General features: G+C 47.1%; 1 protein-coding gene across 2 annotated transcripts in view; it reads right to left on the minus strand.

The window, feature by feature from the left end:
* The window catches only part of vip (vasoactive intestinal peptide), a 122562-nt gene that overhangs the window by 63685 nt on the left and 32020 nt on the right, over nt 1–26857 (minus strand). The window contains exon 2 of one of the 2 annotated variants that reach the window (XM_085979222.1): nt 17992–20964. The exons of the other annotated variant lie outside the window; for it this stretch is intronic. Coding sequence (XP_085835348.1) covers nt 20435–20964 — 530 coding nt within the window. The 3' untranslated portion in view covers nt 17992–20434. Of the gene's footprint in view, nt 1–17991; nt 20965–26857 lie in introns of those variants that run through there. 2 annotated transcript variants of the gene reach the window in all.

The following is a 26857-nucleotide window of genomic DNA, read 5'->3' on the forward strand; positions in this document are numbered from 1 at the left end:
GCAGTAACGGTTTCCACATTCTTCTGTTCACCTTGACGTGATTCAACGTACTTTTGGCATCCTTGTAAAATTTGTGTTGCCACCTCAGCTATCTCCGTGACTTTTGAGAGCTCCGAACTCGTTCCCCCTGAAGATTGAAGCTCGTGTTCAGATTGTTCCCCTTGCAGAGTCTTGTCCTGCAGCATATGAAGGAGTTGGCTGACCGTTAACTCTTCCCTGGGAACACGGTGGATCAGAATCTTCTCCATTTCATCCACCTCTTTCTCCAATACTTCCACCTTACGTTCCTCTTGAACTTTGGCTTTCAGCGCTCGGAAAAGTTGCGCCCTGATGCTCTCTAGTTCATGTTCAGGGACCATTCTTACAGTGTCCTGTTCTTCCACTGAAAGGATTCCCAGTTGAATCTGTTCTTCAAGTTGTTGAACCTCGGTCATTGCCGCCTCATATTTGTCTTGGGTGTCCTTCAATGTTTTTATAAGTTCTTGGACATCCTGTCTTTCATGCTCTGCCATGATTTTCACCTCTAATTTCTCATCTATGGATGGAGCTTCTATCGATGAGTCTGTCTTGGCCTTGAGCTCATCAAGAATTTCCTGCAGCCTTTGGACTTCTTGCTCATGTCCAACCTTTAGTTGTTCATAAGCTTCTACTGAAACTAGCTTTTCGGAGGCTGCCGAGTTAACCCCCTCCAGAATTGCAGCCTGGGCCTGTTCATACTGTTCTTTCAACTTCTCACACTCTGCTTGTAAGGAGTCGTAGAGAAGAACTGGAATAAAATCCTGGCTCCCTGAAGATTCCTCTTCCTTTGGTTCATTCTGTAAATATTCTAGTTCCTGAACAGCATCAGGGGAATGTGATTGGTATTTGACCACGATGGCTCTATGGTCACTCTCTGCTTGAGCTAGCTGTCTCTGTAGTCTTTCCAAGTTCTCCCATTCGGTGTCCCAGAACTTTTCCATATTTTTCATCTCTTGTACGAGACGGTCACTCAACTGCTCTAATTGTTGTCGTACTTTGACATAAGTTTGCGTCCGAGCTCGGTGTTCTTCCGTCCTGGATGAATCCTTTGCTTGAACAGGCTCAGAATTCTCTGTCAACCTGGAGTTCTGCTCTGCAGCTTTATTCTTCTTGGTACCATAAGTCCTTCTGCATGTCTTCGTTTTCTTTCCCATCGTCGGCAAGTCCCTTTTTGCCTTGTCTTCCATATTCGACTTGGTCTTATCATCATCCATTTCAGAATCTGAGCTAATAGCTTGCACCGAGTCCTCCCTCATTATGGCTTTTAGGTAATGCCATTCCATGTCTATTTTCTTAATCCACTCCCGTCCTAGAAGTGGTGGTCCTCCCTCAGGTAATACGTACAAGTTCATTCTTGGATGTTCTTTACCCCTATCTCTCACCTTGACTCTTATTTTCCCCACGGGGTATACGTTATGCCCGTGTATGTCTGTAATACGAACTTGGTATTTCTTAAAGGTATGTGAGAGAATAGCCGGTGGTAGTCCCTTCAGTTGATGACTGATAGAGCTGATCCAGTGTCCAGCTCCATTCTTACTTGGACTCCAGCTATTTTTAGTATGACCCAGATGGCCTGTAGATCCGTTTCTTTACCCACATTGTGGATTCTCAGACTACCCAGCTCCTGGTTGTTTGGGTCTGAGTCTGAATTCTGTTCGTCTGAACTCTTCTCAGCCACCTTGTGTACCTTGTTGTACTTTTCTTGTGGTGGCTTCCTTTGATTATTGGTCTTTTTCCCGGACCGGCATACCTTCGCGATGTGACCCAGTTTGCCACATTTCCTACACTCTTGGTTCTTAAACCAGCATTGATTCTGGTCATGCGTTGTCTTCCCACAACGGTAGCATTTTGTTGTGCTTGAAGTAATTTGTTCCACCCCGAGTGCCGCCGACTTTAGTTGCATTTCCGCCGTTCCTTTCGCTGCGGCTTCGTGCGATGCAGCTATAAGGACAGCCCTGTCCAGTGTGAGGTCGTTCTCTTCCAGTAGTCGCTTCTGCGTCCCTTCTTTGGACAATCCGCATACGAACTTGTCCCGCAGCGCTTCTGTCAGATTCCCTCCGAACTGGCAGTATTTCGCTAGCCTACGCAGTTCGACCAAGTATTCCGCATTGCTTTCGTCTTTCTTCTGCGTTCTTGCGTAGAATTTGAATCGTTCAGCCAGCATCAGCGGTGTGGGGTTCAAGTGGTCCTTCAGCACAGCCACAATCTCTTCGAAGGTCTGATCCGCTGGTTTATTTGGTGCTATTAGATGCTTCAAGAGCCCGTATGTTTTTGCCCCCATCGAGTTTAGCAATGTTATCGCCTTGTCGTCTTCCTCTATTTTGTTGGCTTCGCAATAGATCTCTATGCGTTCCACGTACGTGGCCCAGTCTTCTATTTCAGAATTAAAGTCGTTAATATTCCCTCGCTTAGGCATCTTTCTTCCCTTGGGAGCAGCACCAGTATTTCTTTAAGTATTCTTATTTACTTGTTTGTTTCTAAGATGGCGGTTTTCCCGCGAAATCGGCGGTTTCCCGCTCTTTCCTTCTCTCCCCGCCCACTTCAATGGCGGTATGTCAATCAAGATGGCGGTTTTCCCGTGAAAATGGCGGTTTCCCGCTCTTCCTTTCTTGCCCCGCCCACTTCAATGGCGGTTTCCCGCTTCTGGCGTCTTCTCCGCCTAATGGCGGCTTCCCGCATTTCTTCCCGGTGGAAGGGGTACGCTTCCCCCACAGCGGACAGGTTCAGCCGCTGGCTGGCTACCGCACAGCTCCCCTTACTCGGCTATGTCTTTTCCTCCCGCCCGCACGGCTCTACCGGCGCTGGGTACACCCCGTTAACGGAGGACAGTTCAGCCGCTGGACTGGCTCTCGCGCAGTCTCCCTCTCCGTACCCGGCTCTGTTGCTCTCTCACCCGCACGTTCGGTGTTACCGGCCCTGGGTACCCCGTTGGTGGAGAACAGCTCAGCCGCTGGACTGGCTCTCGCGCAGTCTCTCTCTCCGCACCCGGCTCTCACCCGCACGGTTCCCATTCGCCTCCCCAGCCCTCTCGCAGACCGGTGTTTCCCTCCCCGGCTGCGGCTGGGTTTCTCTTCCCGCGCCTACTCGCAGGCTCAGCGCTTCGCGGCTGTGGTCGCTGCCCAGATTTTTCCCGCCGATCGCGGTCCGGCTGACACCCGACGCCGTTGGACCCGACTTTTGGCCGGCACAGCTCCCCCTCGACCGAGGTCGAGTGCTCTGCCCTTCTACACCTTCCCCTACTCACAGTCTCTTCGGCCGCCTTGTTTCTTGCTGGTCGGCTCACTCCGCACCGTGGCAGAAGGGTAGTCAGTGCCTGTTGCTGATACAGCTTTTGTTGTTAGTCTTCCTGCTTTCTGTTGTTGCAGCCTCGTGTTTTCTTTTGGTAGCACGACGAGGGCGGTTGTCTCTCTTCGACGCTCTTCGTTGCTTTTGGTAATCTTGCCGCAGGGTACGATCGGACTCGTCGCCACTGTAAAGTCTGTGGGTTGTGCAGTTAATAAATACACAGACTTCAGAAGTAACAAACAAACAGGTCTTTACTATTCGAAGGTCCGGGCGAATCTGCCCCAGCAATCCTGCTACAACACTTATATACTGGTGTGGTCACTATCGGTATTACAGTATACAGAAGCCAAACAAATAGTGCCACACCTAAAGTAGTTCCCTTAAAGGTGAACGGTTACATTCAATAGTTCCCTTAAAGATAGACGGGTACATACACTACAGTTATTGTGTTCCATGCTTTAAGATTGTTGGTTAAAGGCAGGTTAAGGGTAGCAATTCTGAATGTGCAATTCCCTGATGAGGATTTGAGTACAGGAGTAAAGAAGACTTACTCCAATTATATAGGGCCCTGGTGAGACCACACCTGCAGTACTGTGTACAACTTTGGTCTCCTTACCTAAGGAAGGATATACTTGCCATAGAGGGAGTGCAACGAAGGTTCACAAGATTGATTCCTGGGATGGCGGGACTGTCGTATGAGAAGAGATTGAGTAAACTAGGCCTGTATTCTCTTGAATTCAGAAGAATGAGAGGGGATCTCATTGAAGCATACAAAATTATTACAGGGCTTGATAGGGTGGATGCTGGGAGAATGTTTCCCTTGGCTGGGGAGTCTAGAACCAGGGACCACAGCCTCAGGATAAAGGGTAGGCCATTCAGGACTGAGATGAGAAGAAATTTCTTCACAGAGGGTGGTGAATCTTTGGAATTCTCTACCCCAGAGGGCTGTGGAGGCTCAGTCATTGGGTATATTCAAAACAGAAGTCGATAGATTTCTGACTAGTAAGGGCATCAAGGGATATGGCGATAGGGCCGGTGAATGGAGTTGAGGCAGAAGATCAGCCATGATCTCATTGAATGGCGGAGCAGGCTCAAGGGACCGAATGGCCTACTCCTGCTCCTATTTCTTATGTTCTTATGCTCTTATGACATCATGCAGTTCCTTCCCAGCGCATTAAAAACAGGGCAGCAAGGGTTGGTGCGGAGACAGCGATGAGTGTGCAATTATTCTCTTTCTACAACTGTAATGAATCTGTGACAACTCAGCGGAATATACTTTCACCTGTTTGCTCCTGATAGCATGGATATTACACTGTACAATATTATCATACAAATACTGAATGCATTTGTATCGAATTCCCTTTATCTGCTGTGTTACCAGAGTTGATCGCCTATCAAAACCTATTAAAATAAACAAGCTAATGCTTGCGGGAAGATAACAGACAATAATTTGATACAAACGGTAATTTTGCATACAGTAATTTCTGAGCTAAGAGTAATTGGACATTCTCTTAAATGAAAAGTATTTACACAAATGTTTGTCTTTGTTACAAGCAAGTCACAATTCCCAGATGTCCTTGACAACCTCAAAGACTATCTCTAGCATATCTGTGGTAAAATGTTTCTGAAACGCTCAAAACTTGCGGTGAAACTTATCTTCAGGACCACCTCCATGAAGTGGGAGCATCTTTTCCTGTTCAAGAAGGAAGAACCAGAGAGGTCATGATGACATCTCAGTGACCTGTTTCAGTGCAGTGCTGAGGGAGTGCTGCACTGTCGGAGGGGCCGTCTTTCATATGAGATGTTAAACTGAGGCCCCGTCTGCCCTCTCAGGTGGACGTAAAAGATCCCACTGCATTATTCGAAGAAGGTCAGGGGAGTTCTCCCCGGGTTACTGGCCAACAGTTATCCCTCAACCAACATCACTTAAAAAATACAGATCAACTGGTCAGCAGAGAGTGCTGTGAGTTTGGGTAAGTGTGTGAGTTCTTTAATTGTTATTTCTCTTTAAATCATCTTGATAAGATTACTTAAGCAATTTAAGTAAAGGGGAAAAGTTAAATATTTGGGATTCTGTTGGTTTAAGAAGAGTAAAACAAGGTTACACTGCAGTAGGAATAAATTGGCACAGCAGGCAGTGGAAACCAGTTTTCTAACCAATCAGCAGAGGTGACTCATTTGGCTGTAAACAAGCAAACAGTATAAAAAGACCAGGCTAGTGCGAGCAAGCACTGAGTGCGAGTCAGCAGAGAGTGCTGTGAGTTTGGGTAAGTGTGTGAGTTCTTTAATTGTTATTTCTCTTTAAATCATTCTTGATAAGATTACTTAAGCAGTTTAAGTAAAGGGGAAAAGTTAAATATTTGGGATTCTGTTGGTTTAAGAAGAGTAAAACAAGGTTACACTGCAGTAGGAGTAAATTGGCACAGCAGGCAGTGGAAACCAGTTTTCTAACCAATCAGCAGGGGTGACTCATTTGGCTGTAAACAAACAAACAGTATAAAAAGACCAGGCTAGTGCGAGCAAGCACTGAGTGCGAGTCAGCAGAGAGTGCTGTGAGTTTGGGTAAGTGTGTGAGTTAGGGTAAGTGGGGTGTTAGGTGCTCTTTTCAAACTTTAACTCTGTGGGTTGTAGTTAATAAGGCCTTTCTGGTGCAGAGTGACTGTTTGTAAACCATTTAACTGGTGTAATTAGAGGGATTGATTTTAATTAAATCCAATTAATTAAAGGGGATACTAGCATCTATAATCGGGCAGAGGGTGTCCATAACTAACAATAAAAAATTTAATTAATTACATAGAATGGAGCAGGTGATGTGTTACTGTTGCGAGATGTGGGAGCCGGTGAACCCCATTGAGGCTCACGGTGATTACGTCTGTGACAAGTGTCTGCTGCTACAGGAACTCCAGCTCCATGTTGATGAGCTGGAGTCTGAGCTTCAGACACTGTGACACATCAGGGAGGGGGAGAAGTACCTGGACTCTGTGTATCAGGAGGTGATCACACCTATGAAGTTAATTAATTCAGATGTAACCCATGGTCAGGGACAGGACGGTGTGACTACAAGTGAGGCAGGTACGGGGATCCAGGAGGTAGAGCTGGAGGAGCCGCAGCCCTTGCTCTTGTCCAGCAGGTTCAAGGTTCTTACTCCCTGTGGGGACGGGAGCAGGGACTGCAGGGAGGATGAGCAACCTGGCCACAGCACCGTGGAATGGGGGGCCATTCAAGAGGGGGGAGTAACTAGAAATGTTGTAGTGGTAGGGGATAGTATTATTAGGGGGATAGATAGAGTTCTCTGCAGCCGAGAGCGAGAGTCCCGAAGGCTGTATTGCCTACCCGGTGCCAGGGTTAAGGACATCTCCTCTGGGCTGGAAAGAAACTTGCAGTGGGAGGGGGTGGATCCAGTTGTCGTGGTCCATGTTGGTACAAACGATATAGATAGGACTAGGAAGCCGGTTCTGTTAAAGGAGTATGAACAGCTAGGGGTCAAATTTAAAAACAGAACCTCAAGGGTAATAATCTCTGGATTATTACCTGAGCCACGAGCGAATTTGGCTAGGACAAATAAAATTAGAGAGTTAAATGCGTGGCTCAAAGACTGGTGTGGGAGAAATGAGTTTTGCTTCCTGGGACACTGGCATCATTACTGGGGCAGGAGGGAGCTGTTCCGTTGCGACGGGCTTCACTTGGCCAGTGCTGGGACTAGAGTCCTGGTGGATCATATAACTAGGGCTGTAGAGAGGGCTTTAAACTAACTAGTGGGGGGGAGGTTCCTAGAGAGCAAATAATAAAAATGACAACAGAGAAGGTCATAGACTTAGGTAGCAGTGGGGAAATTAAAAACCAGAGCGTGTCAGGAAGGGGCAGAAGGTATGGAGTAAAAGGTAAAGTAATAAAAAGGGCAAAAGCAGGAACTAAGTGTCACAAAACATATTTGAAAGTTCTCTATCTGAATGCACGTAGCATTCGTAACAAAATAGACGAGTTAATGGCACAAATAACTACATATGGGTATGATCTTGTGGCCATTACAGAAACATGGCTGCAGGGTGACAATGCCTGGGAATTAAACATACCAGGTTATTTAACGATCAGGAAGGACAGGCAGGAAGGAAGGGGAGGTGGGGTGGCTATGTTAATAAAGGAAGGAATCACTGTAATACAGAGAAATGATATTGGGTCAAAAGATCAGGATAATGAAACAGTTTGGGTGGAGGTAAGGAATAATAAGGGGAAAAAAACACTAGTGGGCGTAGTCTATAGGCCTCCGAACAGTTGCAACTCTGTTGGACGGAGTATCAATCAGGAAATAGTTGAGGCTTGTAATAAGGGAACATCTATAATTATGGGGGATTTTAACTATCATATTAATTGGACAAATCAAATTGGGCAGGGCTGCCTTGAGGATGAGTTCATTGAGTGTATTAGGGATGGGTTTCTTGAGCAGTATGTAACTGAACTGACCAGGGGGCAAGCAACCTTAGATCTGGTCCTGTGTAACGAGACAGGATTAATTAAAAATGTCCTAGTAAAGGATCCCCTTGGAATGAGTGACCATAACATGGTTGAATTCCATATTCAATTAGAGGGTGAGCAGGTTGGATCTCAAACAAGCGTGCTAAGCTTGAATAAAGGAGACTATGAAGGTATGAGAGCGGAATTGAGTAGAGTGGATTGGGAAAATAGATTAAAGGGTAAGACGATACATGGTCAGTGGTGTACATTTAAGGAGTTATTTTACAACTTCCAAAAAATATTTTTCCACTGAGAAGAAAAGGGTGTAAAAGAAAAGACAGCCATTCGTGGCTAAGTAAAGAAATTAAGGATAGTATTCAACTAAAAACAAGGGCATATAAGGTAGCCAAATCTAGTGGGAGGATAGAGGATTGGGAAAACTTTAAAAGACAGCAAAAAATAACAAAAAGATTGATTAAGAAAGGGAAGATAGATTATGAAAGTAAATTAGCAAAAAATATAAAAACAGATAGTAAGAGTTTTTATAGTTATATAAAAAGAAAAAGGGTGGCTAAAGTAAATGTTGGTCCCTTAGAGGATGAGACCGGGAAATTAATGGTGGGAAATATGGAGATGGCAAAAACACTGAATGAATATTTTGTATCAGTCTTTACAGTAGAAGACACTAAAATATCCCAACACTGGACAAACAGGGCACTATAAGGGGGGAGGAGCTAAACACGATCAAAATCACTAAGGAAGTGGTACTCGGTAAAATAATGGGACTCAAGGCGGATAAATCACCTGGACCTGATGGCTTACATCCTAGGGTCTTGAGGGAAGTGACGGTAGTGGATGTGGATGCATTGGTAATAATTTTCCAAAACTCCCTGGACTCAGCTAAGGTCCCGACAGACTGGAAAACTGCTAATGTAACACCCTTATTTAAAAAGGGCAGTAGACAGAAGGCTGGAAACTATAAACTGGTTAGCCTAACATCTGTGGTTGGTAAAATTTTGGAGTCCATTATTAAGGAGACAGTAACAGGACATTTGGATAATCATCATTTAATAGGACAAAGTCAGCATGGTTTTATGAAGGGGAAGTCATGTTTGACAAATTTGCTGGAGTTCTTTGAGGAAGTAACGTATAGGGTGGATAAAGGGGAACCAATGGACGTAGTGTATTTAGACTTCCAAAAGGCATTTGACAAGGTGCCACACAAAAGATTATTGCTTAAGATAAAAAATCACGGGATTGGGGGTAATATTCTGGCATGGATAGAGGATTGGCTATCTAACAGAAGGCAGAGAGTTGGGATAAATGGTTCATTCTCAGAATGGCAATCAGTAACTAGTGGTGTTCCGCAGGGGTCGGTGCTGGGTCCCCAACTCTTTACAATCTATATTAACGATTTGGAGGAGGGGACCGAGTGTAACATATCAAAGTTTGCAGATGATACTAAGATGGGAGGGAAAGTAGTGAGTGAGGAGGCCATAAAAAACCTGCAAGGGGACATAGACAGGCTAAGTAAGTGGGCAGAGATTTGGCAGATGGAATACAATACTGGAAAGTGTGAGGTTATGCACTTTGGCAGGAAAAATCGTAGAGCAAGCTATTATCTTAATGGCAAGAAACTGGAAAGTACTGAAGTACAAAGGGATCTGGGGGTCCTGGTGCACGAAACTCAAAAGGTTAGTATGCAGGTGCAGCAAGTGATTAAGAAGGCCAATGGAATGTTGGCTTTCATTGCTAGGGGGATAGAATATAAAAATAGGGAGGTATTGCTTCAGTTGTACAAGGTATTGGTGAGACCGCACCTGGAATACTGCATGCAGTTTTGGTGTCCATACTTAAGAAAAGACATACTTGCTCTCGAGTCAGTACAAAGAAGGTTCTCTCGGTTAATCCCGGGGATGAGGGGATGGACATATGAGGAGAGGTTGAGTAGATTGGGACTCTACTCATTGGAGTTCAGAAGAATGAGAGGCGATCTTATTGAAACATATAAGATTGTGAAGGGGTTGGATCAGGTGGATGCGGGGAAGATGTTCCCGATGATGGGTGAAACTAGAACTAGGGGGCATAGTCTTAGAATAAGGGGCTGCTCTTTCAAAACTGAGATGAGGAGGAACTACTTCACTCAGAGGGTGGTAGGTCCATGGAATATGCTGCCCCAAAAAGCTGTAGAAGCTACATCATTACATAAATTTAAAACAGAAATAGACAGTTTCCTAGAAGTAAAGGGAATTAAGGGTTACGGGGAGCGGGCAGGAATTTGGACATGAGTCTAGGTTCGGATCGGACATGGCCCTGTGGGTAGCGGAGCGGGCCCAGGGGCCGTGTAGCCTGATCCTGCTCCTATTTCGTGTGTCTAATTCTGTTAGATTCAGGAGATGGTTCTGTGATAGTAGATTGGCGGTTAGGATCAGATCAGTCATGATCTTATTGAATGGCGGAGCAGGCTCGAGGGGCCGATTGGCCTACTCCTGCTCCTATTTCTTATGTTCTTATGTTCTTATTATCTCATTGCTGTTTGTGGGAGCTCTCTGTGTGTAAATTGATTGCCACATTTCCTACATTGAATCATAGAATGGTTACAGCACAGAAGGGGAAGTCATGTTTGACAAATTTGCTCGAATTCTTTGAGGACGTAACAAACAGGGTGGATAAAGGGGAACCAGTGGATGTGGTGTATTTGGACTTCCAAAAGGCATTTGACAAGGTGCCACACAAAAGATTACTGCACAAGATAAAAAATCACGGGATTGGGGGTAATATACTGGCATGGGTGTAAGATTGGCTATCTAACAGAAAACAGAGAGTTGGGATAAATGGTTCATTCTCGGGTTGGCAATCAGTAACTAGTGGTGTTCCGCAGGGGTCAGTGCTGGGACCCCAACTCTTTACAATCTATATTAACGATTTGGAAGAGGGGACCAAGTGCAACGTATCCAAGTTTGCCGACGATACAAAGATGGGAGGGAAAGCAGTGAGTGAGGAGGACATAAAAAACCTGCAAAAGGACATAGACAGGCTAAGTGAGTGGGCAGATATTTGGCAGATGGAATATAATGTTGGAAAGTGTGAGGTTATACACTTTGGCAGAAAAAATCAAAGAGCAAGTTATTATCTAAATGGAAAGAAACTGCAAAGTGCTACAGTACAAAGGGATCTGGGTGTCCTGGTGCATGAAACACAGAAGGTTAGTATGCAGGTACAGCAGGTGATCAAGAAGGCCAATGGAATCTTGGCTTTTATTGCAAGGGGGATGGAGTATAAAAGCAGGGAAGTCTTGCTTCAGTTATACAGGGTACTGGTGAGGCCACACCTGGAATACTGCGTACAGTTTTGGTTTCCATATTTAAGAAAAGATATACTTGCTCTCGAGACAGTTCAGAGAAGGTTCACTCGGTTGATTCCAGAGATGAGGGGGTTGACTTATGAGGAAAGGTTGAGTAGGTTGGGCCTCTACTCATTGGAATTCAGAAGAATGAGAGGCGAACTTATTGAAACATATAAGATTGTGAGGGGGCTTGATCGGGTGGATGCGGGGAGGATGTTTCCACTGATGGGTGAGGCTAGAACTAGGGGGCATAATCTTAGAATAAGGGGCTGCCATTTCAAAATTGTGATGAGGAGAAACTTCTACACTCAGAGGGTAGTAAATCTATGGAATTTGCTACCTCAGAGAGCTGTGGAAGCTGCGACATTAAATAAATTTAAAACGGAGATAGACAGTTTCCTAGCTGATAAGGGAATTCGGGGTTACGGGGAGCGGACAGGGAAGTGGACGTGAGTCTAGGTTCGGATCAGCCATGATCCTATTGAATGGCGGAGCAGGCCCGAGGGGCCATATGGCCTACTCCTGCTCCTACTTCTTATGTTCTTATGTTCTTTGTTCTAAGGAGGCCATTCAGCCCATCGAGCCCATGCCGGCTCTCTACAAGAGCACTTCAGCTAGTCCCACTCCCCCGCCCTTTTCCCTGTAGCCCTGCAAATGTTTTTCCTTCAGGTACTTATCCAACTCCCTTTTGAAAGCTGTGATTGAGTCTGCCTCCACCACCCTTTCAGGCAGTGCATTCCAGACCCTAACCACCCGCTGAGTAAAAAAGTTTTTTCTTATGACGCTTTTGGTTCTTTTGCCAATCACCTTAACTCTGTGTCCTCTGGTTCTCGACCCATCTGCCAATGGGAACAGTTTCTCTCTATCTACTCTGTCCAGACCCCTCATGATTTTGAACACCTCTATCAAATGTCCTCTCCACCTTCTCTGCTCTAAGGAGAACAACCCCAGCTTCTCTAGTCTATCAATGTAACTGTAGTCCCTCATCCCTGGAATCATTCTCGTAAATCTTTTCTGCATCTTCTCTAAGGCCTTCACATCCTTCCTAAAGTGTGGTGCCCAGAATTGGACACAGTACTCTCATTGAGGCCAAACCAGTGGGAGGGTATGCTGTGAGGAGGATGTCGTGAAACTCCAGTACGATTTGGACAGGTTGGGTGATTGGGCAGAAACATGGCAAATGCACTATAATGTGGATAAATGTGAGGTTATCCCCTTTGGTGGCAAAAACAGGAAAGCAGATTATTATTTGAATTGCAATAGATTGGGAGAAGGGGAAGTGCAAAGAGACCTGGGTATTCTTGTGCACCAGTCGCTGAAGGTAAGCATGCAGGTGCAGCAGGCGGTTAAGAAGGCAAATGGTATGTTGGCCTTCATAGCAAGAGGGTTCGAGTACAGGAACAAGGATGTCTTGCTGCAGTTGTACAGGGCCTTGGTGAGACTGCACCTTAAGTATTGTGTGCAGTTTTGGTCGCCTTATCTGAGGAAGGATGTTCTAGCCATGGATGGAGTGCAGCGAAGATTCACCAGGCTGATACCTGGGATAGCAGGAATGACATATGTGGAGAGATTGGGTCGATTTGGCTTGTACTCACTGGAGTTTAGAAGATTGAGAGGGGATCTCATCGAAACCTATAAAATTCTGTCAGGCCTGGAATGGCTGGATAAAGGAAGGATGTTCCCGATGGCTGGGGAGTCCAGAACTAGGGGTCACAGTCTAAGGATAAGGGGTAAGCCATTTAGGACTGAGATGAGGAGGAATTTCTTCACCCAGAGAGTGGTGAACCTGTGGAATTCTCTGCCACAGAAGGCAGTGGAGGTCAATTCATTAAATATATTCAAGAAGGAGTTGGATATATTTCTTAAGGCTAAAGGGATCAAGGGATATGGGGAGAAGGCAGGGACAGGGTACTGAATTTGGATGATCAGCCATGATCTCATTGAATGGCGGAGCAGGCTCGAGGGGCCGAATGGCCTACTCCTGCTCCTATCTTCTATGTTTCTATGTTTCTATTTTTATACAGGGTCATCATAATTTCCACGCTTTTGTACTTTATACCTCTATTCATGAAGCCCAGGATCCCGTAAGCTTTTTTAACTGCTTTCTCAACCTGCCCTGCCACCTTCAACGATTTGTGCACATATACCCCTCGGTATCTCTGTTTATGCACCCCCTTTAGGATTGTACCCTTTAGTTTATATTGCCTCTCCTCATTCTTTCTACCAAAATGTATCACTTCACACTTTTCGGCGTTAAATTTCATCTGCCACGTGTCCGCCCATTCCACCAGCCTCTCTATGTCCTCTTGAAGTCTATCACCATCTTCCTCGCTGCTCACTATACTTCCAAGTTTTGTGTCATCTGCAAATTTTGAGATTGTGCCCTGTACACCCACATCCAAGTCATTAATATACATCAAGAAAAGCAATGGTCCTAGTACTGACCCCTGGGGAGCACCACTGTGTACCTTCCTACAGTCCAAAAAACAAACATTCAACACTACTCTCTGTTTCCTGTCACTTAGCCAATTCCGTATCCATGCTGCCACTGTCCTTGGGGCAAGCCTATTATGTGGCACTTTATCAAACGCCTTTTGGAAGTCCATGTGCACCACGTCAACCGCATTGCCCTCATTAACCCTCTCTGTTACCTCATCAAAAAACTCAATCAAGTTGGTTAAACTCGATTTGCCTTTAACAAATCCATGCTGGCTTTCCTTAATTAATCCACACTTGTCCAAGTGACTGTTAATTTTGTCCCTGATTACTGTTGCAACAGTGACTATGCATCAAAAAGTAATTAATTGGCTGTGAAGCACTTTGGGATGTCCTGAGGTGGTGAAAAGGGCTGCAGAAAAGAAAGTTCTTCCTTTTTCATGAAGACTGGGTCCCTTTAAGGAGTGCAGTGATTACATGATCAACTGATTACAGTAATTGGTTGAGGTTAAATTACAGAGTCAGATCTGATTATTCACTGGTCACCACGCCACTTTGGTTCAGCAGTCCTAGATTAGTTAACTAGATGCCAATCCAATTTACAGGGACACAGTTTCTCAGACTTTGAACGGTCACCTCAATGGCATTTACTGAGCACAAAAGCTGTATTGTAGGAATGGTCAAATTCCTATCTAGAGATTGAGTTCGACGCAGGCAATCAACCAAAAAGGTTTTTAATGTCAAACTAACAAGTTTAAACAGATTGATGCAAGAGAACTATGAATACAGGTCTTAACAGGTCGGAGGCTCCATGAGGACTGCCAGGGCGGTCCCGTGGATGGTGTCATGACATCATCACGTTTTTCCCGCGTTTGGGTGATCACGTGATTAGCGGCATGACGTCATCGCGTTTGCCCGCACTCTTAAAGGGACCGCGCACTGTACATACAAACAGTATATACAATGGTACAGATTTAGTCTGTAGCTAACACATCGTTAAAGGGAATTATGTACAGTTGTTCAGAGTCCCTCAGTGGCTCTGCCACATGCGCCCCCCCAGAATTGTCTTTAACGGAAAAAGTCAAACGGTGAGGGGGTCTGACAAGCCTGTCAGAACGACTCCTGTATTCCCGAAGCAGAAGCTGTTGGACAGCAGGCGGTCTGGCGGGTGGTTGCACTTGTTCTGGCGTGATGACGGTGGGCGGCCGACCTTGTCTCGGTGGCTGTGCGGTCTCGACGGGGCAGTCATGGTCCAGGTGTGCTGGCTTCAAACGGTCGACCGAAATGTGGTCCGGTTTACCACCGACATCCACCTTGAAGGTTTTGTCTCCTGCCTCTAACACGCGGAAAGGACCAGTGTATGGGGCCTTGAGCGGATCCCGGTGAGCATCGTGGCAGATGAACACGTAGTCGGACTGTTTCAGCTCCACTGGAACGTGAACGCCCTGAAACCCGTGATGCGATGTGGGAACTGGCGCGGAACATCTGGCTGCTTCCTGGTGGCTGATAAGCTGGTGTGAGGTGGACCATGGCTCCGTTGGTGTTGGCAGGAAATCCCCTGGCACTCGCAGCGGCTGACCATAGACGAGCTCTGCCACGGAAGAGTGACGATCTTCCTTGGGGGCCGTGCGAAGGCCCAACATGACCCACGGCAGCTTGTCTGCCCATCCAGCATCTTGGAGGCTGGCCCTCAGTGTGGCCTTAAGCGATCTGTGAAAACGTTCGCACAGACCGTTCACTTGTGGGTGGTAGGCTGTGGTGCAGTGTAACTTGACACTGAGTCATTGAGCCACCGCATTCCAGAGTCTGGAGGAAAACTGCGGTCCCCGGTCCGAAGAGATGTCAGCAGGCACTCCAAAATGGGCGACCCATGAAGAGATGAACGCCCTGGCCACATCCGCTGAAGTAGTAGATGACAGGGGAACTGCCTCTGGCCATCTGGTGGTGCGATCTACTATGGTCAGGATGTGCGTAAAACCATGGGAAGGTGGAAGTGGTCCTACCAGGTCCACATTAACGTGGTCAAACCATCGCTCAGGAACTGCAAAGGTGGCCAATGGAGCCTTGATGTGGCGCTGTACCTTGGCCTTTTGGCAGACCACGCAGGTGTTGGCCCAGTCGCGGACATCTTTATGCATGCCCCGCCAAACGAACTTAGATGACATTAGCTTCTGAGAAGCCTTCATTCCTGGGTGTGACAACCCATGTATGGCGTCAAACACCTTGCGGCGCCAGGCGATCGGTACAATAGGGCGAGGGTCCCGAACGGAGATGTCACACAGCAACGCGGTACCAGCCGAATGAAACCTGACGTCGGCCAACTGGAGGCTAGTGGTGTTGGTGCGGTAAGTCTGCACTTCTGGGTCTGAGACTTGGTCTGCTGCCATGAGGGCGTAGTCAATGCCCAGCTGGACCGCATGCACGGTCGTGCGGGAGAGGCAATCTGCCACCAGGTTGTCTTTACTGGCCTTGTGCTGAATATCTGTGGTAAATTCGGAGATGTATGTCAGCTGACGTTGTTGTCGAGGTGACCACGGTTCGGCGGTCTTGGCCATGGCAAAGGTCAGTGGCTTATGTTCGACGAAGGCGGTGAAAGGGCGTCCTTCCAACAAGAACCGGAAATGGTGGATGGCCAGAAAAAGGGCTAGTAACTCCCTGTCGAAAGTACTGTACGCCCGCTCATTATGCCGCAGTTGACGGCTGAAGAATGCCAACGGCTGCCACGTCCCGTTCACCCACTGCTCCTGAACGGCGCCAATTGCGTAATCTGACGCGTCGGTGGTGAGGGCGATGGTGGCTCCTGGTAGCGGGTGCGCTAGCATGGTCGCGTTGGCTAAGGCGCTCTTTGTGTCGGTGAATGCCCGGTCCATGTCACCCGTCCAGCCTACCGGATCCTTGCTAGACTTGCCCTTGGGGGCCTCGTATAGGGGCTGCATGAGCAGTGCTGCCTTAGGCACGAAACGGTGGTAAAAGTTTACCATGCCGAGGAATTCCTGCAGGGCCTTTATGGTCTGCGGGCGTGGAAAGGATGTCACCGCCTCCACCTTCGCTTGCAAAGGAACTGCTCCCTCTGCGGTAATGCGGTGTCCCAGGAAATCAATTTGATGCAGACCAAACTGACACTTGGCTGGGTTGATAATCAGGCCGTGTTGGCTGAGGCGTCGAAAGAGGGTGTGTAGATGAAAGATGTGTTCCTCCTTATTAGGACTGGTGATGAGGACATCGTCTAAGTAGACGAAGAGGAACTTGAGGTCCCGCAGCATGGAGTCCATGAGGCGCTGGAAAGCCTGGGTGGCGTTCTTCAACCCAAACGGCATCCTTAAAAACTCGAAGAGGCCGAAAGGGGTGATGACTGCAGTCTTCTGGACATCTTGCGGGTGCACCGGGACCTGGTGGTAGCCTCGGACAAGGTCAACCTTGGAAAACACGGTGTTTCCTGCCAAATGGGCAGAGAAATCCTGGATGTGGGGGATCGGCCGCCGAAGCACACCTGGACCCGCCGTCTGCCGAAGGTTCGAATAGCTCCGCCGTTAGCCACTTCGAGGGGGAGGCCGTGCCTCCCAGCCTGTACATCAAGAGCTGACACGGGTAGAATGCTGCACTGCGCTCCGGTGTCGCACAGGAACCGACGACCGGAGACGGTATCTGTGATGAAGAGCAGCTTGCCTGCATTGCCGATTGCTATCGTGGCCGCGGGGCACCCGTTAGACCCGTTCTTCATTGGACGGAGTTCTTTTTTTTTGAGAGAAGCTGCAGGGAGGGTGGCAACATCTCGCCTTCGTGCCAAACCGCGCGTGGTAGAAGCACAGCCCCGCGGGCTGAGGAGCTGGGGCGGCGTCTGTGGGGAATGGGCGCCTCATGGCAGCGCAGTACTGCTGCATAACTGCGAATATTTTGTCTGCCTCGGCTGCGAGCGCTGCGCAGTCTTCGACCTCGGATCTCGCCAAGGCCGCTTGCACTTGCTCCGGTAATTGGCTGAGGAATAACTCTCTGAAGAGAAAGCATTCCTGTTCGAAGCCGAGGAGTGTGAGCATTTGGCTCCTCAGCTTGGAAGGTTTGGAGTCCCCGATCCCGGGCATAGCGAGCAGCCGACGGGCGCGCTCTGATTTCGTGAGCCCGAAAACCTGTAGCAACCGCGCCTTGAGGGTCTCATACTTGCGGTCCACTGGGGGGTTCCCGAGAAGACTGATGATCCGCGAGGCGGTAGAGCCGTCGAGTGTGGAGACCACGTATAAGTATCGGGTCTGATCCTCAACGATGCCTCTCAGGGCGAACTGGGCTTCAACTTGGATGAACCACGAGGTCGCTTGTTGCTCCCAGAACTGCAGCAGCTTCAATGAAACGGCGTTTGCCTCCATGCTGTGTTCCTTTTGCGAAACCCGTTCACAAAAGTCGGGGTCACCAATGTAGGAATGGTCAAATTCCTATCTAGAGATTGAATTCGACGCAGGCAATCAATCAAAAAGGTTTTTAATGTCAAACTAACGAGTTTAAACAGATTGATGCAAGAGAACTATGAATACAGGTCTTAACAGGCCGGAGGCTCCACGAGGACTGCCAGGGCGGTCCCCGTGGATGGCGTCATGACGTCATCACGTTTTTCCCGCGTTTGGGTGATCACGTGATTAGCGGCATGACGTCATCGCGTTTGCCCACGCTCTTAAAGGGACCGCGCACTGTACATGCAAACAGTATATACAATGGTACAGATTTGGTCTGTAGCTAACACATCGTTAAAGGGAATTATGTACAGTTGTTCAGAGTCCCTCAGTGGCTCTGCCACAGTATCCTGTTTCCTGAGGGTGAGGAGCATTCCTAATCAGCTTTAAAACTTGCCAGATATTATCAGTGGTTCCACTGAAATCTATTATTCTATTGTTCTCTCTGAATTTTGGGTGAGTTTTAGCGAGGAGCGCCCATGCTGGGAGAAGAAGTCTTTTCCTTCAATGTCAGCAAGGAGCATTATCCATTTACAGTCAGCATTGGTTAGATGCAGAATGAAGCTCCACCTACAATACCCTATCGATTATACTGAGGGTAGGGTTATGGCTTGGATTATATGCAGAGTAAAGCTCCCGCTACACTGCCCTAGAGTAAAGCTCCCTCTACACTACTCAGGGTCAGGTGTATCATGGGTTAAATGCCGATTAAAGACTCTTTCTATACTAAAAACAGAAAATGCTGGAAGTACTCAGCAGGTCAGGCAGCATCTGTGGAGAGAGGAGCAGACCTGAAACGTTAACTCTGTTTCTCTCTCTCCACAGATGCTGCCTGACCCGCTGAGAATTTCCAGCATTTTCTGTTTTTATTTCAGATTTCCAGCACCCGCAGTATTTTGCTCCATAAACTTCCAGCTCATCCAAAACTCGGCTGCCTGTGTCCTAACTCGCAGCGGGTCCCGTTCACCCGTCTCCCCTGTGCTCGCTGACCTACATTGGCTCTCGGTCCAGCAACGCATCGATTTTAAAACTCTCATCCTTGTTTTCAAATCGCTCCATGGCCTCGCCCCTCCCTATCCCTGTAACCTCCTCCAGCCCCACAAACTCCAGGGATCTCTGCGCTCCTCTAATTCTGGCCACTTGAGCATCCCCGATTTTACTTGCTCCACCATTGGTGTCAAATTTTGTTTTAACACTCCTGGGATATTTTACCATGTTAAAGGATCTATATAAAAACATGTTGTTGTTGTTGTAGCTCCTTCTATACCGTTTTTTTGAGCACTCCCAAGTTAAGAAGATCATGGATTAGATGTAGAGTAAACCTCCTGTTATCTAGCCCTATCAGGCACTCCCAGGCTAGGTGTATCATGGCTTAGATGCTAATTGAAGGTTCCTTCTATACTGTTCTATTGAGCATTGCCAAGTCAGATGTTCTATAGAATCATAGAGTGATACAGCACAGACGGAGGCCATTCGACCCATCGCGCCTGTGCTGGCTGTTTGGTAGAGTTATCCAAATTAATCCCGGTCCCCCTGCTCTTTCCCCACAGCCCTGCATCTAATTATGGGTTAGATGTAGAGTAAGCTCCCTCTACACAACTCAACAATGTGCCTTAACTCCAAATCTTAGAAGGATGCCCTATGCTGCAGTAGCCTGACATTTTTCTTTCCCACACCAGCCATCCTTTTCCATAGTGCTAAAATATGAGCTGTTGTAAGCTGTTGGCTCACACACATTGGGAATGGGATTGAGGCTGCCCATCACTGGTCTACATTAGAACCTTACAACCAGGAGAGGGAGACTTTCCTTCGGTGAGCTTGGACTGGAGTAAGACCCAAGTTCTCAGTGTATTTAACCTATGCATCATCCATCCCCTCAATGGATTTGTTTTGACTGATCAGTATTTATTTTGATGTCCAGTACTGCACTGTCGGAGGTGCCGTCTTTCGGATGAGACGTTAAACCGAGGCCCCGCCTGCTCTGTCAGGTGGATGTAAAAGATCCCCTGGCACTATTGGAAGAAGAGCGGGGGAGTTCTCCCCGGTGCCCTGGTCGATATTTATCCCTCAACCAACATCACTGAAACAGATTATCTGGTCATTATCACATTGCTGTTTGTGGGAGCTTGCTGTGCGCAAATTGGTTGCCACCTTTTCCTACATTGCAACAGTGACTCCACTTCAAAAATAAAAGTATTTCATTGACTGTGAGGAGCTTTGGGACGACCTAAGGTGGTGAAAGGTGCTATATAAATGCAATTCGTTCTTTCTTTTAACTGAAAATATCAGGATCAGCTGATTTTAAGATACTTGTCATTTTGTGTGTATTTGCAAAGTCAGTAAAGTTGCCAACCAATTCCTCCCAAAATATAAACATTAACTTCCAAGAACTGCGAATCCATTGAGGCCCAATTGTTGAGGCATTGGAGCTGCTCCTCGATGATTGGCCAGCAAGACGTCATGCGAGTGTCTCTTTGGCCGGTTCCACCACAAACTCGTAAGCGGGAGGCGGGGTCTGAGATGAGTGACAGTCATAGTGCCGGCCCTCCGACCAGCACTGCTCCTGGTGGCCCAGGCTGCAGTTGAGGGTGGACGAGGTGTCGGTGCGCAGCAAGGCGGAGGAGGATGGCACCCCGCCCAGCTCCCCCGCCAACGGCCCTTGGATGAAAGGGTGGAAGGTGGAGGCTCTGAAGCTGGACTTCCTCCCGTAGGTGTCAGCTTGGTCTTGGGAGCCCTGCCGTTGGAAGGTCAGGGTGCTGGCCAGAGCCAGGTTGTTGTCACCGTGCCTGTCGTAGCTGTTGCTGCGGTAGAAGCCGGTCCTGGTCAGCATGATGTTGTTGTTCGAGGTTCTGGTGCGGCGGCTGCTGGCCTGTGAGATGGACGCGCTGGCCTTCTTCCTGCGGGACAGGCAGGTGAACAGTATCCAGATGAACGTGCCAATTGCGATCCCAATCACAATTGACAAGGAGAAGGACAGGATAATCCCCCCTAAGTCAAAGAAAGAGAAAACAAACATGAGTCAGAAAGAACTTGCATTTATATAGCGTCTTTCGCAGCTTCGGGACATCCCAAAACATTTTACAGCCAAGTAAGTACTATTGAAGAATATTCACTGTTGTAATGGAGCAAATGTGACAGCCAATTTACACACAGCAAGATCCCTCAAATAGCAATGAGATAAAATGGCCACATCGTCTGTTTTTTAGTGTTGCTGGCTGAGGGGTAAATATTGGCCCAGGACATCGGGGAGAACTCCCCTGCTCTTCTTCCAATAGCACCATGGGATCTTTTACGTCTACCTGAGAGGGTAGACGGGGCCTCGGCTTAACGTCTCATCCAAAAGACGGCACCTCTGACAGTGCAGCATTCCCTCAGCACTGCACTGGAGCGTCAGCCTGGATTATGCACTCACGTCTCTGGAGTGGGACTTGAACCCCACAACCTTCTGACTCAGAGGCAAGGGTGCCAGCCACTGACTTCAGGAAGTCCAAAGGCGGAAGTCACACCCTCATCCACATCAATGGGGCGGAGGTGGAAAGGGTGGCCAGCTTTAAGTTCCTCGGAGTCCACATCACGGAAGACCTCTCCTGGTCCCTCAACACCTCCTCTCTGGTGAAGAAGGCCCAGCAGCGCCTATATTTCTTGAGGAGGCTGAAGGGATGTAATCTGTCACCCCCGATCCTCTCTAACTTCTACCGCTGCACTATAGAGAGCATCCTGACAAACTGTATCACAGTATGGTATGGCAGCTGTAGCTCCCATGACCGGAAAGCCCTGCAGCGGGTAGTCAAAACTGCCCAACGCATTACCGGCACCCGGCTACCGACCATAGAACATATATATCAGAAACGCTGCCTACGGAGGGCACGGTCCATCATCAAAGACCCTACCCACCCCAGCCACAGTCTGTTCGCCCTCCTACCATCTGGAAGACGCTACAGATGCATTCGCACCCGTACAACCAGATTTAGGAACAGCTTCTTTCCCAGGGCTGTCATCCTACTGAACTCCACAAATAAACACTAAAGCCTGCACATCTGCCGATGCACTTTATTATGGTCATATTTATGCTAATATATATGTACAAATGTATGTTGAAATGTTTAAGTGTCCTAATCCAAATTGTACACTCTCGGGAGCCGCAAGCCTACATTTCGTTGTACTGCACTTGTGCACTAACAATGACAATAAAAGTTGATTTGATTGATTTGATTTGATTCATGCTATTGACGGGTTTGTAAGGCAATAGCTACATTTGAATGTTAGAAACAAGAAATAACTTGCATTTATGCAGTCTCTTTCATTTCCTCAAAGTCCTACACAGCCAATGCATTACTTTTGAAGTGAAGTCACTGCTTTGTAGATAACCACAAAAAACAATTTGAATCTACAACCTTCTGACTCATTGACGAGACTGCTACCAGTGAGTGAAAATGACATTTAGAGTTAGCGTGTTATTCACTTTGGGAGGGGAAATAGGCATCACAGCTAAGCCTGGGTCCACGCACGCACACAGACACACAGACACGCAAACACGCACACATGCACACAGACACACAAACACACACCCACACACATGCACACAGACACACAAACACACAAACACGCACACACGCACACAGACACACGAACACGCACACCCACACACAGACACACAAACACGCACACCTGCACACATGCACATGAACACACACACATGCACACAGACACACACACATGCACACAGACACACAAATACGCACACATGCACAGACACACACATGCACCAAAATACTGTGGATGCTGGAAATCTGAAATAAAAACAAAAAATGCTGGAGACACTCATAGGAACAGGAGCAGGCCATTCAGTCCCTTGAACCTGTTCCGCCATTCCTTTAGGTCATGGCTGATCTATATCTCAACTCTGTTTAAGCACCTTGGTTCCATATCCTTTAACACTCTTACCTAACAAAAATCTAGTCTGTGGAGAGAGAAACAGAGTTAATGTTTCAGGTCAATGACCTTTCATCAAAAGGTCATTGATCTGAAACGTTATCTCTTTTTCTCTCTCCAAAAATTGATCAATCTTCAGTCGACAGCACTTCCCTCTAATGTGATCTCTACCACTAAGAACAAGAGCAGCAATGTCATGGGACGAACACATTGCCTCCAAGTTCCCCTCCAAGTCACACACCATCCTGACTTTGATGTATATCGCTGTTCCTTTATGTTATTCAGGTCAAAATCCTAGAACTCCCTCCCTAACAGCACTGTGGGAGTGTTGCGGAGCCACCAAGAGACTCAGGGCAATTAGTAATAATCCCTTTAACTACAGTGTAGTGCAGCTGTGGACTGCTCCTTTAAACTGTCTGTTAACTGTACTGTATGTACTTTCTTGCACTCTGCGTGATGACGTCATGACGCCGATCACGTGACCGCGAGTGGCGCGGAGAACGTCATGACGTCATGACGTCAGCTTCCAGGGCCTTACAGGAGTCTTCGAGGGCCTGGCAGGCTGGACAGACCTGTGTAAACCTTCTCCTGTAGTTTACCAGTTAACTTGTTTGTTTATTAAACTTTGTTATTTTGATTCACTGAGTCGAACTCCATTATTCAGATAGGAACCTCCGTTCCTACAGGAGTACCTTCGCTGCACAGACTGCGGCGGTTCAAGAAGGCGGCTCACAGCACCTTCTCAGGGTGACTAGGGATGGACAACAAATGCTGGCCTTGCCAGCGACACCCACATCCTGTGAACAAATATATTTTTTAAGTGTCATAGAAACATAGAAAAATAGGAGCAGGAGTCGGCCATTCGGCCCTTCGAGCCTGCTCCACCATTCAATATGATCATGACTGATCCTCTATCTCAATACCATGTTCCGGCTCTCTCCCCATACCCCTTGATGCCTTTTGTGTCTAGAAATCTATCTTTCTCCTTCTTAAATATATTCAGTGACTTGGCCTCCACAGTCTTCTGTGGTAGAGAATTCCACAGGTTCACCACCCTCTGAGTGAAGAAATTTCTCCTCATCTCAGTCCTAAATGTCCTACCCTGTATCCTGAGACTGTGACCCCTCGTTCTAGACACCCCACACTAGGGGAAACATCCTCCCTGCATCCAGTCTGTCTAGCCCTGTCAGAATTTTATACGTTTCAATGAGATCCCCTCTCATTCTTCTAAACTCTAGTGAATACAGGCCTAGTCGACCCAATCTCTCCTCATACGACAGTCCTGCCATCCCAGGAATCAGTCTGGTGAACCTTCGCTGCACTCCCTCTATGGCAAGTATATCCTTTCTTAGGTAAAGAGATCAAAACTGCACACAGTACTCCAGGTGTGGTCTCACCAAGGCCCTGTATAACTGTAGTAAGACATCCTTGCTCCTGTACTCAAATCCTCTTGCAATGAAGGCCAACATACCATTTGCCTTCCTAACTGCTTGCTGCACCTGCATGATTGCTTTCAGTGACTGATGTACAAGGACACCCAGGACCCTTTGTACATCAACATTTCCCAATCTATCACCATTTAAATAATACTCTACCTTTCTGTTTTTCCTACCGAAGTGGATAACTTCACATTTATCCACGTTATACTGAATCTGCCATGTATTTGCCCACTCACTCAACTTGCCTAAATTGCCTTGAAGCCTCTTTGCATCCCCCTCACAACTCACAATCCCACCTAGTTTTATATCATCAGCAAACTTGGAAATATTACATTTGGTTCCCTCATCCAAATCATTGATATATATTGTGAATAGCTGGGGCCCAAGCACTGATCCCTGCGGTACCCCATTAGTCACCGCCTGCCACCCCGAAAAAGACATTTATTCCTACTCTCTGTTTCCTGTCTGTTAACCAATTTTCAATCCATGCCAGTATATTACCCCCAATCCGATGTGCTTTAATTTTGCACACTAACCTCTTATGTGGGACTTTATCAAAGACCTTCTGAAAATCCAAATACACCACATCCACTGGTTCTCCCTTATCTATTATACCAGTTACATCCTCAAAAAACTCCAGTAGGTTTGTCAAACACGATTTCCCTTTCATAAATCTATGTTGACTTTGTCCAATCCCGTTGATATTTTCTTAGTGTCCTGTTATCACATCCTTTATAATAGACTCTAGCATTTTCCATAGGGTCTGATGAAAGGGAGGAACTGAAAGAAATCAGTATTTGTAGGGAAATGGTATTAGGGAAATTGATGGGATTGAAGGCCGATAAATCCCCAGGGCCTGATAATCTACATCCTAGGGTACTTAAGGAAGTGGCCCTAGAAATAGTAGATGCGTTGCTGATCATCTTCCAACATTCGATGGAATCTGGAACAGTACCCATGGATTGGAGGGTAGCTAATGTTACCCCACTATTCAAAAAAGGTGGTAGAGAGAAAACGGGGAATTATAGACTGGTAAGCCTGACATCGGTAGTGGGGAAAATGCTAGAGTCCATTATAAAAGATGTAATAGCAGAGCACTTGGAAAACAGTGACAGGATCGGACAAAGTCAACATGGATTTACAAAAGGTAAATTGTGCTTGACTAATCTACTGGAATTTTTTGAGGATGTAACTGGTAAAATAGATAAGGGAGAACCAGTGGATGTGGTGTATTTGGACTTTCAGAAGGCTTTCGATAAGGTCCTGCATAAGAGATTAGTGTGTAAAGTTAAGGCACATGGGATTGGGGGCAAGGATAGAGAACTGACAGACAGAAAGCAAAGAGTTGGAATAAATGGGTCTTTTTCCGAGTGGCAGGCAGTGACTATTGGGGTACCGCAGGGATCGATCCTTGGACACCAGCTATTCACAATATATATTAATGATCTAGACAAGGGAACTAGATGTAATATCTCCAAATTTGCAGATGACACAAAGCTGGGTGGGCGTGTGTGCTGTGAGGAGGATGCCGAGAAACTCCAGTATGATTTGGACAGGTTGGGTGATTGGGCAGAAGCATGGCAGATGCAATATAACGTGGATAAATGCGAGGTTATCCACTTTGGTGGCAAAAACAGGAAGGCAGATTATTATATGAATGACAATAGATTGGGAGAAGGGGAAGTGCAACGAGACCTGGGTGTCCTTGTGCACCAGTCGCTGAAGGTAAGCATGCAGGTGCAGCAGGCGGTTAAGAAGGCAAATGGTATGTTGGCCTTCATAGCGAGAGGGTTTGAGTACAGGAACAAGGATGCCTTGCTCCAGTTGTACAGGGCCTTGGTGAGGCCACATCTTGAGTATTGTGTGCAGTTTTGGTCACCTTATCTGAGGAAGGATGTTCTTGCCATGGAAGGAGTTCAGCGAAGATTCACCAGGCTGATACCTGGGATGGCAGGAATGACGTATGAGGAGAGATTGGGTCGATTGGGCTTGTACTCGCTGGAGTTTAGAAGAATGAGAGGGGATCTCATTGAAACTTATAAAATTCTGACAGGACTGGACAGACTAGATGCAGGAAGGAGGTTCCCGATGGTCGAGGAGTCTAGAACCAGGGGTCACAGTCTAAGGATAAGGGGTAGGCCATTTAGGACAGAAATGAGGAGGAATTTCTTCACCCAGAGAGTGGTGAACCTGTGGAATTCTCTACCACAGAAGGCAGTAGAGGCCAATTCATTAAATAGATTCAAGAAGGAGTTGGATATATTTCTTAAGGCTAAAGGGATCAAGGGGTATGGGGCGAAAGCTGGGACCGGGTACTGAATTTGGATGATCAGCCATGATCGCATTGAATGGCGGAGCAGGCTCGAGGGTCCGAATGGCCTACTCCTGCTCCTATCTTCTATGTTTCTATGTTTCTACTACTGATGTTAGGTTAACCGGTCTGTAGTTCCCTGTTTTCTCTCTCCCTCCTTTTTTAAATTGTGGGGTTACATTTGCCACCCTCCAATCTG

The sequence above is a fragment of the Somniosus microcephalus genome, chromosome 3 (genome assembly GCF_052327205.1).
Source record: "Somniosus microcephalus isolate GS21.2 chromosome 3, FLI_Smic_1.0, whole genome shotgun sequence".
NCBI classification, from domain to species: Eukaryota; Metazoa; Chordata; class Chondrichthyes; order Squaliformes; family Somniosidae; genus Somniosus; species Somniosus microcephalus.